The sequence below is a fragment of the Suillus clintonianus genome, assembly GCF_016758775.1.
Source record: "Suillus clintonianus strain FC179 chromosome Unknown DEU56scaffold_69, whole genome shotgun sequence".
Lineage (NCBI taxonomy): Eukaryota > Fungi > Basidiomycota > Agaricomycetes > Boletales > Suillaceae > Suillus > Suillus clintonianus.
Window position 1 is genome coordinate 164,483 of NW_024539293.1, and position 14,523 is coordinate 179,005.

Here is a 14,523-nt window from a genome sequence, read left to right on the forward strand (position 1 = left end):
TCATTCTCCTGTATGTGAGGTAGTCTATGTGTGTCACAGCCAGCCGTCCCACATAGAACAACAAACAAGTTATATGCATTCCCGCCAGCGTGAATGCAGGTGGAAAACAACAGTTGTTGTCGGGGTTGCACGTTGCACGACGAAGCCTGCTGACAACCTGGCTGGCATGAGCTAACTAGATGTTCAGTTTAATTCTACTGACCTGAGTTGGTGTTCACTATCAGTTGCCCTGTGGTGAGAGTGAGGCGATGCAAGCTTGTGCAATCGAGTGACGGTGCACCAGTCTTGCTATGGTTCCTGCATACGTAGAATGTCTAGTAGCAAATCATCACTCGAGATTGCCCATCTGCAGGTCGTTCGCTTCTCAGAATTATATGGCAGTCAAGATAAAAACGTACACACCAGACGGCCAAAACCTTCTATCAGGGGATACTAGCCACCTCAATAGTTATCGTCCTGTTCAGAAGGCCATAGGCAAAATGGCTACACGACGCCGAACAGCAGATTTCGAAGACGAAGTTCGGGTAACCAGACAAGTCAGAGCCCATGATGCCATTGGTGTTTTTCCAGATTATGCTGCTTGTGGTAGTAGTTCTGCGGCACCGGGCACTGGACTTGTGACTTTTGCCAGCAGCACAAGCTTAGTCAGAATGGTGCTTCTTCTCAGGTTTCCCAATTTGGACGAAGTAAGCACAAGCGGGCACTCCCTAAGTGCTCTCCCCTACAGCTTACCTTTGCTCTCAGATTGCTATTGTTCTTTCATAACACACTGACGGCGCTCAGCGCCTCTGCTTTTGCGGGCTACCGCTATACCTGACTTGTGCTAGCCACCAACTCATTATCATGGCTTCAGATAAATCCACGCCCAGAAGGACAGTCGAGGACGACGAATCACGTCCGTATATCATAGTGAGCGATATCGGAAAGGGAAGTTTTGCAACTGTCTATAAAGGATACCACGAGGTGCGTGTCATTTCGTCTGTCTAGCTCTTTGCGATAACACGGCGCTTGGCAGGACACTCACCACCAGGTCGCCATCAAGTCTGTGCGACGAGATATACTTACTGCAAAATTGTTCGATAATTTGCAAAGCGAAATTGAGATCCTGAAGTCGTTATCTCATCGCCATATCACGAAGTTGATTGACATTGTTGTGAGCACCCCTTCTCTATCTACGCGAAACCATCCTGTTGTTGCTGTGTCGCAGCAGGACAACCTTGAGTTGTCTTTGGTCATTCTTATTTCCACTCTCTTTCATCTAAGCGCATATTATGAATGGCCCACTTTTTATCATATCCTTTCACCGGTTCTCTAATCACCTTGTCTTTAGCGCGCCGAACGCAACATATACCTTATCATGGAGTACTGTGCCGGTGGCGACCTAACAAATTACATAAAGAAACGCGGTCGCGTCGAGGGGCTAGAGTACGCACCCTCACCAGGAGCTGCTCTTCAATATTACCCTCATCCGAGAACGGGCGGTCTAGACGAGATTGTCGTGCGGAGTTTCCTGCGCCAGCTCGGTAAGAGATGGTAGCTCCCCTACTTTGCATTGATCTGATCTTTGTAAAGCACGTGCCTTGAAATTTCTTCGACAACGAAACCTTATTCACAGGGATATCAAGCCCCAGGTATGTTCGTTCACACAATACGAGGTATCCGATATCTTATTGTGTATAGAATCTGCTCTTGAATCCTGCATCACCAGAGGAACTTGCAAAGGGACATCCTTTGGGCGTCCCGATACTTAAGGTCGCCGATTTCGGGTTTGCACGCTCCCTCCCGAATGCTATGATGGCAGAGACCTTGTGTGGTTCACCGTATGTTTCCCTACCACTGTGATGTTCTCAACTTGAAAACCGCCATTCACAGTCTTTATATGGCTCCCGAGATATTGCGATACGAGAAATACGATGCGAAAGCTGACTTGTGGAGCGTTGGCGCGGTGTTGTACGAGATGTGTGTTGGAAAACCACCCTTCCGGGCCCAAAACCACGTTGAACTCTTGAAGAAGATCGAACATTCCAAAGGTGTCAAATTCCCAGACGAGGATCCTGCTCGTGTATCTTCTAATCATTCCACCCCACCTACAATAAAGACAGAAGAACCTACAGTTGTTGCCGTTGATATCAAGGACTTGATCCGTGCCTTGCTCAGGCGGCAGCCTGCCGAGCGCGCCAGCTTTGAGGAATTCTTTAAGAGCAGAGCACTGGCAAAGTCCAAGTTTCCTCGTCCTGCACCCGAACTGCCATCACAAAATGTGACGCAAGTAGAAGAAGAGGAAGTCGATGAAATCCCTCCTGGACAGATTCCTGAACATCATAGAATCATTCCACCGGAAGTGCTTGATCCGAAGGCTATGATCCCGCCCAGCAAGTTCCATTTCCGGAGAAGAGATGCTGCTGCGGAGGACGTGTCCGTCATCCCTCCGACAAGGTACGGGTCTTTGTCATTATCTTGAGCATCTTGATGACCTGAAAATAAATAAAAATCAGTACATCACCTGGGAGAGCACAGATAACGAATACCAACGTCGATCGAATACGAACCCCTTCAAATCCACCCGATCCTGAAAAGGAAAGGGTAGGGCCGAAACTACTTGCGGTTGAAGGTTCCATCATTCCAGGAGAGTCCGAGGAAGATGGACTCATCCGGAAGGAGTACGTTCTTGTCGACCCACGTACAGTCGAATTCACTCGTGCCGTTGATGGTAGTTTATGTTCCTTGTTATCGCTTTGTAAGCTGACCCTATCCACCTCAGAATTAAACAGACGACCGCTGCGGGATCGGCGCGTTCCCTTGTCACCTCTCGCCGGCGAAGCAGGCCCGCCCGACCACACAGCATCATCTCCATCAGGTTCGCCGCTATCCGCACCAATACCTACATTTCCACCGCCTCCCCACCCTCTCGCCCCTCCGCTATCATCATCACCCACGCGCGCAGCTACAAACGCTTTAAGTCGCGCCCTCTCTCTCGCCTCCCGCAAGCTCTTTGGTACATCGACACCCAAATCACCCACTTCTCCCGGCTCTAACCACTACCGCGGCTCCTCATCCCCTCGGCGTCCACAACTCATTCTCCGGACTCCCTCTGAAAGAGAGACAGAAATTGACCCAATGGAAGACGAACTTCTTGCGGATTTGGAAGAACTTGCACAGAAGACAGATTTCCTCACGCATTGGGCTGATGAGATGTATGAGTATGTCAAGGCTGTACCTCAAAGTACGTACCCCATACCCTTCTGTATACAAAGCTGACCCTTTCTCAGAGCCTCTACCTGATCCAGCGAAGTTTCTACGACGTGAAGGCGAGCCTGAGAGACATGCGCAGCGGCGGCGAAACGCGGATCAAGAAGCCGAATACAATGCTGTGACGTGTGTTGCCGTCTACATGCTACTCATGTCTTTCTCGCAGAAAGGGATCGACAAGCTGTGGAACTTCCAAGAGCACCTTCGGATGCGCCACCCTGATGGTGAATTCGAGGTGAGCGAAGGGTTCGATGACGGTATGTTCTATTTTCGCATCGAGAGTGCAGGCCAGTACTCATGCGGTGGATGAAGCTCTGTCGTGGTTCAAGGAGCACTTCATTAAATGTAGTGAACGGGCTGCACTGGTGAAGACCTGGCTCCCAGTGCAATATGATGGCCCTAAGATATACCTCGATCAGTTGGTCTACGACCGTGCCCTGCTCCTCGTACGCATTTTCCTTCATTTTCTGGAATGCTGGAGTTCATATCCCATGTTTAGAGCCGTACCGCAGCCCGGAAGGAGCTCCTCGACCAAGCAACAGCCCCAGACGAATGCGAAAAGCTATACGAGGAATCGTTATGGTGCCTGTACACACTCCAAGATGACCTTCAGACCGAGAATCCTTTTATGGAAGAGGACCGTGCTACCATCGCTACTTGTGCGGCCTTTCTTTAATTGTGTTGTGTATAGCCAGTTGAAACTGATAACGTGTCAGGGATCACACGAACGAAGCTCCGTCTCATTCGGTGTCGTGCGCGCATGGGCATGAACAACAGGGATCGGTTACGGGATGCGCTTGCTGATCAGAATCTCGTGGATGCCCGGTACCCCCCGCCATGGGACCCTCAGGCGGTCCAGCAGGTGCAAGAGCAGCAGCTACAACAAGAAGCCGCTATGTCACCCACATAGCAATCCCGTTGTTAACTAGTTGTACTAGTGATAATTTGGTTAGTGTCCATTGTCGTCTAGATATTATTGGTTTCTTTGCAGGGCATTTTTATACCCCGCTCTTTTGTTATTGATGCATCATCCGCACGAACATGTTTTACACTGGTGTATTTTAATGGTATTTTATGTATTGCATGCAATTACCCGTCTACTTTTTTATGAACAGGACTTCTATATTCCCTCATTGATTGTTTTATCGTCATAACTATCGTATGACTACTAATAGGACAATGCATACGGCCGCCAACTGCGGCGCTTGATGCTAAGAGACGGATATGTAGTACATAGTGCAGAATGGAATTGGACCAGCCGAATGTACACAAGATACCTCGCGTGGGTGACAGCGAAACTACTCGCATGCGCGAATAGTTGCAAAAGGTAACTATCTTCCTTTGTCTATAAATGTAAGACTAGATAGGACTAGCAAGATAGTAACATACGGCATGAGTTTTGGAGGACCTGCTATAGCCGGGAAGGCCTGCTTGAATAAAAAGTTGCAAGAAACCGAAGTGGTGGGAAGTGTTGTTCAGCGGAAGACGGGTTGAGAAACTGAAGGAACGATTGGCGATGGCTCCGAAGAAAGAGGAGGATTACACAGCAAGATAATGCGAAACGACGAATGCTATGCCAAGCAGAAGTTGGGTGTATAGGAAGGTATTTGGCAATGGACTGAGAATCAGGATGAGCCGCCTCGATGTGTCTGGCGACGACCCAAGTAAAGAATGCCTCCGAGACTCGAGGAGGCTACGAGACCTGCGACGATATGGCATGTTCAGGTTGATCCCATTACGGCCCATGAAGAATTTCCCCAGGATCATGAGGGTTGCGAAGAGACAACTTGATAGAACGCTGGTCTGTACGAGCTCGCGGGAGAGCGTGTAAGGGGGCGATTCAGGCGACGTTTGCTCCAACAGCGCGAGGAGTACGTTATTCGTCGCGGTATCATTCGTGATTTGGGTCATTTGCAAAAGCAGTTGATGCGTGGTTGCATTCCCAAACGCTGCGAAAGCGGATAATCGCAAATACAACATGCCTGTTATCATGAAAAACATGGCCTAAATTTGTGGGACAAAAGCACGTGTGATCAGGGATGGAACAAGGGTATCCATACTTCTGTTGGGACTTGGACTTACCGTGACTAGCGTCCAGTCAAGTGAGACAGCAAGCCTGTCAAGAACAACCTCGGCGGGATCATCTATGAGTTCTTCCTCTGCTAGATTATCTTTAATCAAGTCCTTAAACCGTTCCAAGCATGCAATAAGCTCTTCCTGCGAGTCTAAAGATTTGGAAGAAATAATTTCTTGGGAATGGTTTTGTGACCTGAGTGGAGAAGAATTTAGAACAAAGTGAGCCAGCAAGAGATCAATTGGGTTTGCCTGTCATCCTTTTCTCCAGGTGCGTATTTGCTTGAAGGATTGTCCGTATACAAAGGTTGAGACATTCTTTGCGACATGGTAGGTGACTGGGAGTTAACTGGGAGCACTATGTCATTATGAGTCTGGTCTGGTGGCAATTTCTAGCCATCCACGTGACCCCTATCTGCGGCGAGATATATTAAGCCGATTCAGGAATAGCAAGTTCAATTTCCAATTTCGATGAGTTGCCCCGCACCGCCATGATGATTCCTATGAATGCATGACCTCTATCAGCTGCGCAACCTAAGACCAGGGTACTAGTCATTCAGTAAGTGGCCAATGAGCTTCACATTAACGCGCCTCATTGTGATATGAGATACCATGTAGCTGTGCAGACTCGGATCGACTTGGACCAATACACGAGGTATGCATATCTGCTATTAGCCAATGCTGAACTCATGTTTGATCCAAAACAACTAGTCAGACCAGACCGGACTCAAAGCCGGTGTCCTTGCGAATTTCAAGTCTGAACTCTATGTACTGCATACTTGATTTTTCGCCTGCGGAGTTTATCAGAGGATGAATTGAATACCAATCCCGTTAGCTTGGCCGACTACGACGGACTATGACGAACGATTGTTCAGGTTATTTGAACATCTATCCGTGTCCTGCAAGCTTGACTGGAACGCGAACATTGGGATACTATGGGGTGCTTCAGGCCCATGTTCCGTTCCAATTATCACTCCATCGGTCACTACTTCCATGCACACGATTCTAGGTGAAATTCAGTTTATTGCCTTATCTCCGACATTCCGCAGTCATTCCGCTCCGATATATCATCTTTCACCCTGCCTTATGAACCTGGTTCGTTCTCACAACCAATGACAAAATAGGACTCCGCCCATCATGTGGCCCAAGGGACGTTCACAACGTTTTTTCCCTTCATGCTGCCAGGCGGGAGGTGATAATTACCTCTATGAACCGGCTTTATGCCGAGGGTCAAACTGGGTCAAATTGTACGGAGACTCCGCTCGGCATTCTAGAACAAATCTACGCCTTGGTATAAGTAAGAAACAGCGCACGGGTACCTTGAGCAGCAGGATTGTGCATGTATTAAACGGGGGGGTTCGGCGGTTTCCATAACATGATCCAAGACATTCCTTGATGGGGAAAACCAGGCTTATGACATTCCAGAACATGAGCATCAGTCACTTCACTCACCGCTCTTTTAACTTTTCACCAACCGCTAGTTACCAGCCATTCGATCACGGCAGCACTTGGGTTATCATCACATGTCTCTGTCTCTGTCATCACAGGGCTCTAGCAGGTAACCTGTTATCCCACCGCCATCCAGACATGCAACTGTCGTTCGTTATTCACCGTCGTTCTGCTGTACCCCCCTTCCAAGAACACATCACTCTGGAAGCTCTCGTGTTCGGTCCTGAATATTGCCCTGCAATTCCGCCCGCTGGACTCTCGCGAATTATTTTTTGCACTGTGTTGAGAGTCTCGGGACTGATGCACACACAAACGAAGATACCGAATCGTCAACATTGCAAGGTTCATGGTTCCCGTTATCGAGGACTCTGGGGATAGACGCGAGCAACTCTTGCTCTCCACTTGTATGAGGAACCCGGGCGCCCTGCTCTTGAATATGGTCACTAAACACGAATTGCTGGACGCACGGAGCACAGCGGATTCTAACCATAGGCGAATGCTCCATCAATCGCTTGGGGGGCCCCGAAGCTGTAAACTCTCCATACAGGCCATGTTTGCGAGTTCTCTAATGACTAGGTAATACTATCTACCAATACCAGCTCTTGAGTCCCTTTACTCCTGTGGCGTATCGAGAGCTTGTTCGCTTTCCCTCCCTATCGACGCCGCATCGACATTTGCGCCACACCGGGCATTAGCTAAGGCCTCAGTACCTTCTGGCCAGGGGTGTAGATTTTTTCTCTCTCTCCGCGAAGCAGTAGTGTCGGGGCGATGGCACACGTCCTGTACCTTCGTTTTGCATGTCCGCTATCTCAGCGAAAGGCACCCTGAATCTTACCACCCCTCTCGTGGCGTCAAGCTCTGGAGAACCTCATCTTGGGTCATAAGCAAGTTGGGATCAGCCCTTTTATCTCAAACGTATTGCCGATGCTGGGGCGGCCGACTCGGATATACGGCACATTTCTTTGAACCACCAATTTGTGCATGTGCCGTTGAATGTTAATTGTTGAACGACAGGGTCCTTCTTTGCTTCGTCATTGACTTACAGGGTGACGAAACTGGACGAAACGATGGCATTAATATTGTGATGCCCCTTGCCCACACCCACAGCCCGGTTCCCAATTTGCTACTGTTGCGCATTGGTTGCGACGGATAATTATTAAGCATGACAACACAAGCATAAGGCATCGTACCAACTGAGCAAGTATGCATGTTTATCCTTTTGCAATAGCAGTAAACCCCTAGCTCAAAAGCAACGATAGCAACAATCAAAATTACACGAACGAAAACTAACCATTACTGTGGTATGTAACCATGAAATAATTCTGAGATCAAGTCAGTCATGAAATAATCAGATTTCCAAGGTCATGAGATGGAAGCGTGAAAGTCAAACATCATCACAAAAATAACAGCGCGCACTCAGCGACGCTCTGAATCAAAGAACGCCACGAGCTGTCCTACAGGAACCTTCTTTCCTGGACCCACTAGAGGCTTTCCCTTTCCCTTCTCCGTTTTCTCCTGCCGCCGCAGAACAAGCGGATCCACAAATTTGGCTTGGTCGCCACCAAACGTGCTATCCGACCGGAAGTCAATGGACTGCGATCGGAAACGGTGTGATGACTGTGAAGACACCGATTGGTTACTCTGCAGTGGATTCGCGAACCCAGCATATGTGGACTGCGCGCGGGTACGGTTACCTGGGCTGTTATTACCAGGCGCAGCGCTCGCCAAATCACCGCTACCAAACTTTGCAGTAGTCATCGCACGGAACGCGGATTTCTTCCCTATGGTATTATCTGCGGCAATTTGGTCATCTTCGTCGTCGTCACTGCTCTCCAGTGCAGAGGAGAAAGATGGTGTGCCAAAGCCCGAAGGCTCGCTCTCGTAGTCGAACTCAGCTTCAGCGGGTGCTACAATGGGTCCTCCAAGGGCGACGGTGTATCGCTTACGCCCTGCTTGCATAGGCGAAGGACTCACGCTGCCTCGGCGGGGGCTATGCATACTGGGAGGGGGCAGGCCACTCGGGCTAGGGGATGGCACTTGACCAGGCGGAGAGAGTGCAGCGGGGAGTTCCAACGGACTGGATAAAGCTGGCAATCCCGAAATCATCATAGATGTAGGACGTGCCGGTAGTGGAGGCGAACTAGCTGGAGTGTGAGGTGGGGATATTAGTTCTCCCGGGCTGGTGTAGTCGCCCGTTGGATATGGAAGACGCGTCCTGGACCCTGATGGTGTACGGCGTGTGGACGCACGAGCGAGGGGTGGACTCGTCGACTCGCGAGCTGTAAGAGATGGTGCACGGCGGGGAGTGGAGAGACTGCGTATATTTTCTAGAGCCGAAGTAGTATTAGAGGATGAAAATTCGGAGAATGTGCCGTCAGCTGTGCTAGAGAAGGTGGATTCATGAGGGCTGACGATGGACGACTCCATCGGAGGGGCGGTGCTCATGACTGGCGAGCTACGGATGGCACCATTAGAGGAGATAACGGCAGGAGATGTTGCAAGGCGTGCCATCTCTCGGCCGAGCTCTGATGTGCGAGACTGTAGCTCAGTGACGTCTCCTCGAATAGCAGCCAGCTCAGACTCATGAGAGGGCTTCTCGGTGTTTGAAGACTCCCTCTCCGTACTGCGTTGATTTTCCTTGTCGACCAGCCAGCGCTCAACATCACCCATACGCTCTTCGAGCGCACGCACGTGGGTGACACTCCATCTCTCTAGCTTCTCGAAGCGCTTCGCAATTAGTAGCAGTGTACCTGGTACATCCAGAGTACCCGAGGGTGTGAACGAAGCGTAAAGTGGAGGTGGCTCGCGAGCAGGTGAGCCGCCTGGAGAAGTTCCTCTCTGAATTGAGGCGGGCGAGAGATTGATCGGAGCTTGTGTGACACGGGCAGGGGATAGGTTTACAGGTGTTCGGACTGGAGTCGGGGAAGTAGGAGACGACGTGCGAGGGGGAGGGCCACCTGGTGGTATTTTCAAGTTGAGGTAAGCGGGATTGGTGTATTTGCTCGTAGAAGAGGCAGGCCATTCCTTGTCCTTTCCTTTAGTGTTCTTCGTTTCCTTTTCGCGAGCCTTAGTTTCTTCTATGACTTGCTGGGCTGGAGTGAGAGGTTCTTTATCTTTTGTAGGAGTCAAGCGTGCTTTGGCGGCTGTCCACCAACTGGGGCTACTGTCCTTCTGAGAGTGCGCAGGAGAGGGGGGGTTTGGTAGCGTCTGCGATCTACTTCGAGGAGGGGGAAGTGATTGCGGGGAACTATTCATCATGGCAAGCACGCGTTCCTCCACAGCCCGCCTTTCTTCTGCTTCTCGTGTGAGTATACGTTCGGCTTCTCGTCGACTTCTGTCGCGCTCTCTCTGAGCTTCAGCTTCCAATTCTTCGTCAGACGGAAGAGGTCTGCTTGTTACCGAGGGACTGATGAAGGAATTGACGCGGTTTGCGAGTTGCGCAGCGAACTGAGTGACTGAGGCAGAGGTAGGGGAACGGCTGCGAGGCCACGTGCGATCTTCCTCTTCTTCGTCATCATCATCATCATCTCCGGAGTGGCTGCCGTTTGAGAATCTTCGGTGGGTAAATTCGTTGCGTAGGGGCGATGGTGGCCGCCGGGGTGATGCTGGGGCGTGCCCAGGATGACCATAGACAGGTTCAGGCTGTACGACGCGATCAGTTGCCCATTTAGCAGCAAGAAAAAATCAACAAGGGATACCAGGTTCAACGATGTTGGAGGTGGCAGGGCTGAAGCCGTCATGCGCCGCTGCTGGGAAGGCCTGGGGGAAGATAGGGCGTTCAGATTGGCGAGACTGGGTGATAAAGACGTGGAGGATGCAGTGTTGGCGATTGAGTGAGATGAAGCGATCTGGGACGCCATTGTGAACGGTGAGCTAAGGAGGCGGGCTCGCCGTCTCGGACGACGACGAGAGTCCTCTGGCCTCGGTTGAACTTGATGGTCAGTTGAACATCTGCAGGCGTGAGAAATATGTACCATAATAGTCACATCAGCGACATCAATAAATAAAATTTGGCATGGCGTCGTTATAGAGGAATCGACTGGGACTTGCTACAATTGGTTTCGTGCAAACTCTCAGAGAGAGTTAATTCCATGAACTGGACGATATCGCATACATGGACTCGAGACGCGCCGAGACGTACGCCCGCTGTTATTATTTTGATGCACATGGCCGACTTATTACTCTGACAGGCTCGAGGCGCTGTCCGCCTACATACAGACTCAGAAGTCTTTGTTCAGTCGTGCAGAGGCCGATATAGACAGGCTTAGGAAACTGAGGACAGATGCGCTTAGCCAACCCAAGATCTTCACCGAGAATATCGGTTCGAAGGTATGCAGTTCACCGCGTGCTTGATAGTTCGCCCTCCATCATTATTTTATAGTTCAATACTCCTGACTTGAGGTTGTCGGAACATAATGAGTGTTCCGCATCTCCCCTTGCGAACGAGCTTCATTGGCAGGTTTTCTCCTCGGCTGGTAGGGGTTTTGCTCTTTCATTTGCCTTCCTGCAATCTGAAATCCCGTCTTCATCGCAGACCCCACACCTTTACGAACGTTTGCGGTCCGAAAGCGTCTTACACACACGGAGTGGAGCGTGCCGCACACCACTCAACATTCCCCTCTTTCCGCCCTCCAACAATTCGTCAAAGATGCACGGCGAATCATCATCGACCCAGTCCTGGGAAGCCTAGACCCTGATAACGCAGTATATCTTACGTCTAATTCTAATCTTAACGCATCTCCATTCCATGCCGGTCTAGATCTGCCTACGTTATCCGAGGACGAAGACATGGAGGAAGAGAAAGAAACCAAATCACTACCTGTTCAAGAATCCTTCACAGCTACGCGCAGGCGTGAGCGTGCACATGCAAAAATACAGAAACTCAAAGAGAGAAAGATTACATATGACGCCGTCGCTGAGAACCGAGAGGTGGCTGACGCAGTATTTGTCAGGAATGATGTAGATGATGAAAGTGGGGAGGTTGATATCAGCGAGAGCAGCCTCTGGCCATCAGGCAACGACAGTACATCCATGGATGCGGATGATTCCACAAATACGACTGTCCCATCTACCCCATCCACAATAGCACCACCAGAGCTTGTTCAGCCTTTAGCATCATGGTCCAGGAGACACACTTCGACCGTTAATAAACGACAATCCCTTGTCACCAAGTCTGACAGCCTCAGTCGATCTTCCCGTTCGCGCAAGCCATCTCTCAAGCTCCAGCCTCGGTCGCTCGACACTAACATGAAGACCAACGCCGAATCCATGACGATCACCATCCCCCCTCTTTCTACTCTCGGCAAACGCTCCCGTAACTCAGCTGATGTCAAGGATGTTAACCACAAGGGCAAAGCCGAGCCATCACCACCCGCACTGGAACCAAAAGCAGACCCAGACAAGCCAAGACCCGAAACTTATAAGCAGGCATGGTCAGTATCTGAGCAGCACCTGCTCGAGCGGCTCCTCGAGGAGATTCCAGATGGTGAGCGCAATCGGTGAGTTTTCATCATCTCGTCTGTGCTCAAAATACTCAAGCCGTTATAGATGGGCAAAAATCTCCCAGGCCATGGGTGGTCGCCGGACACCACGCCAGGTTGCGAGTCGCGTTCAAAAGTATTTTGAAAAGTTGAAACGCTTTGGTGTAGGCGTTGAAAAGAAATCAAAAACAAGTTCTAGGAGTTAATCACCTTGCATACCTTACGAGAAATACAGTTTAAAGGTTATTGGGAGATGTCGACACAACCAAAACATAATAAAGAAGAAACGGCTACCGCCCTTCTACTGGGTCTGGGAAAGTAGAAACGACAAAGAGACTACACATACTGGCAACCAACTTTGCTCGCTATTCTTATCACTATCTTCGAACCCTAACCCTAAGGTCCTAGTCATTTTCGTCGTCTGAGGGACGTAGCCAAAGGTTGTCGGTCACGATCAGCGCGTTCACTGCCCGCGAACACATTCATTTCACGAGCAGTGACTTTCTCTCCGTCCGCTAGTTCCTACAAATCAACTTTCCAAGTCCCAGAAACACAATGTCGACTTCAAGCTTTGATCCTAACAATGCTCAGAATCTCATCGAGGTAGACCAATCGTCTTCAAACGACCTTCCTGTACTGATGGACATAATTCGTTCTCCTTGCTTCGTATGAGCGTAGATAGAGAAGCAGTGAGTGCCGAAACAAACTGGGCGTCTAGCGCAGATTGATCTATGCGGACCCCGTCAATCTCCGCAGATTTGCAGTGAAAGCGGTTGAACATGCTCAGGTGCGGGAAGCTCGAGGTATTCAAAATTTCACTGCGGCTGACGCCATCATGGCTTGGGAAGACGTACTGGAATCTGCTCGAGAAAGTTCCTCCGCGTGCACTCAAATTGACAAAGTGAGGCTTAACATCGCTCTTCCAATCGGGGCATGCAGCGGCTCATTTTAGTGGACAGGCTGGACGACGAAATATACGAGCATACTATGTCGGCGTTCCCTGAGTTTAACGTGGAGGGTCATGCACCGCTCGTCAAGCTCGATGAGGACTGGCTCAAGAGCGAGATTGGAAAGAAGAAGTGGAGAGAGTTTTGTCAAGTGTGAGTGCTATTGGTATGCGCTACGAGTCAGCTCAGAATTCAACCCAATTTCAGGTATGAAAAGAAAGTGAAAGATTACAACTTTGGATCTCTCATCCGCACAGATGCAAGGCAAGAGTATGGGGAAACGAACACCATCTTCGGTAGATTGATTTTTGATTTACTCCCTTCCTTGATGTTAACATGATGACGTCTAGTCACACGAATACAGTTCTATGCCATCGAGGTGAGTTCAGAATTATCAAAATTACTGATGGTCTTACGGCTTCTTTACTAATGAAAACTTTCCCTTTATTCCCCCAGATTGCCCGGAACCGACTCGGTCTAAATGACGGGGCGCACGAAATTGCCAAGGCAGATGCCGAGAGGGAGAGGTTGAAGAAGGAGAAGGCGGCGAAGAAAAACGGCACATCATAGCCACTGCTTCTCCTCAGTGTCGTGTAACCTTTGTGAGTAACTTGGCTCCAAATGATGGGTACCCCCTTGATGAACATCATCTAGGACAATTTGTAGGACTAATTACAGCGGTGCGGGCATTATGTGTGTTTCTCAGACCCAGGGTGTCTGCTCGTTCATATTTGCATCTGATGATGGAATTTCTTCGCCCCTTGGTGGCGTCGAAGTGCCTTGCCTTATCCACAGCCCGACGACGTCACCTGGGGCACTTCGTCCACTCTACCCCCACGCTTGTCATGACGCTCAACAATCGCTGCAGTAAGTACCTTGGAGCATCCGGCTGTCATAATAATGGTTTGATCGATCGTCCCCTCTTTGCTTATATTTATGCTTTCTCCGCTAATTTACAGCCCTGCCGCAATCCTCCTTCAGGCCCATAACATATTTTTGTTTGCTCCAAGAGTTATGAGATTATGTTCACGGTGGCGAAGTTATCTTACCCGCTGACATGGGAAAGAGAAGCTCGTCCTTTGACAGGTTATATGTCAAATGACGTCGTTGCATATCTGATACATCGTATTCTATTCGCGCCGCTGATACAAGTGCTGTGGCCTACGTACGAGGAACGCAGTATCGCTGCACTCAGTGACCGCAGTTCAGCTACTCCATCGCGTGTGAACGCAGACGGTCAGGGATAGCCAGCAATAAGGTCCCCGACGCGAGAGGGGGACCGCGTGAGTCGGAGAGGGCAACACCGAGCATAAGTCGTATACGTA

General features: G+C 49.9%; 5 protein-coding genes across 5 annotated transcripts; 3 read left to right on the forward strand and 2 right to left on the reverse strand.

Moving 5' to 3' along the window:
• Positions 1 to 843: 843 nt before the first annotated feature.
• Positions 844 to 4,159, forward strand: DEU56DRAFT_915541 (kinase-like protein; the record flags this gene model as incomplete). The annotated part of the gene is made up of 12 exons (XM_041357753.1): positions 844 to 963; positions 1,016 to 1,231; positions 1,331 to 1,523; positions 1,573 to 1,631; positions 1,681 to 1,820; positions 1,873 to 2,436; positions 2,496 to 2,710; positions 2,762 to 3,223; positions 3,270 to 3,506; positions 3,562 to 3,695; positions 3,749 to 3,908; positions 3,966 to 4,159. The coding sequence occupies 12 exons, from the start codon at positions 844 to 846 to the stop codon at positions 4,157 to 4,159; spliced, it is 2,694 nt and encodes an 897-aa protein (XP_041205562.1).
• A 629-nt stretch (positions 4,160 to 4,788) lies between these two features.
• DEU56DRAFT_758472 (uncharacterized protein) lies at positions 4,789 to 5,651 on the reverse strand (the record flags this gene model as incomplete). Its single annotated transcript, XM_041350235.1, has 3 exons — positions 4,789 to 5,253; positions 5,332 to 5,518; positions 5,542 to 5,651. 3 exons carry the CDS (start codon positions 5,649 to 5,651, stop codon positions 4,789 to 4,791), a joined length of 762 nt encoding a protein of 253 aa, XP_041205563.1.
• A 2,261-nt stretch (positions 5,652 to 7,912) lies between these two features.
• DEU56DRAFT_819522 (uncharacterized protein) lies at positions 7,913 to 10,792 on the reverse strand. The gene is made up of 2 exons (XM_041354023.1): positions 10,470 to 10,792; positions 7,913 to 10,413 (listed from the first exon to the last, which is right to left on the reverse strand). Exons 1-2 carry the CDS (start codon positions 10,746 to 10,748, stop codon positions 8,188 to 8,190), a joined length of 2,505 nt encoding a protein of 834 aa, XP_041205564.1. The 5' UTR covers positions 10,749 to 10,792; the 3' UTR covers positions 7,913 to 8,187.
• Positions 10,793 to 10,809: 17 nt separating this feature from the next.
• On the forward strand, positions 10,810 to 12,544 carry DEU56DRAFT_819523 (uncharacterized protein). Its single transcript, XM_041354024.1, has 5 exons — positions 10,810 to 10,908; positions 10,962 to 11,100; positions 11,153 to 11,246; positions 11,306 to 12,269; positions 12,319 to 12,544. Exons 1-5 carry the CDS (start codon positions 10,886 to 10,888, stop codon positions 12,455 to 12,457), a joined length of 1,359 nt encoding a protein of 452 aa, XP_041205565.1. The 5' UTR covers positions 10,810 to 10,885; the 3' UTR covers positions 12,458 to 12,544.
• On the forward strand, positions 12,528 to 14,020 carry DEU56DRAFT_511137 (DUF757-domain-containing protein). The gene is made up of 9 exons (XM_041346579.1): positions 12,528 to 12,854; positions 12,930 to 12,940; positions 13,008 to 13,038; positions 13,100 to 13,152; positions 13,211 to 13,351; positions 13,406 to 13,494; positions 13,549 to 13,577; positions 13,655 to 13,800; positions 13,853 to 14,020. Exons 1-8 carry the CDS (start codon positions 12,807 to 12,809, stop codon positions 13,766 to 13,768), a joined length of 516 nt encoding a protein of 171 aa, XP_041205566.1. The 5' UTR covers positions 12,528 to 12,806; the 3' UTR covers positions 13,769 to 13,800; positions 13,853 to 14,020.
• The last annotated feature ends 503 nt before the right edge of the window (positions 14,021 to 14,523 follow it).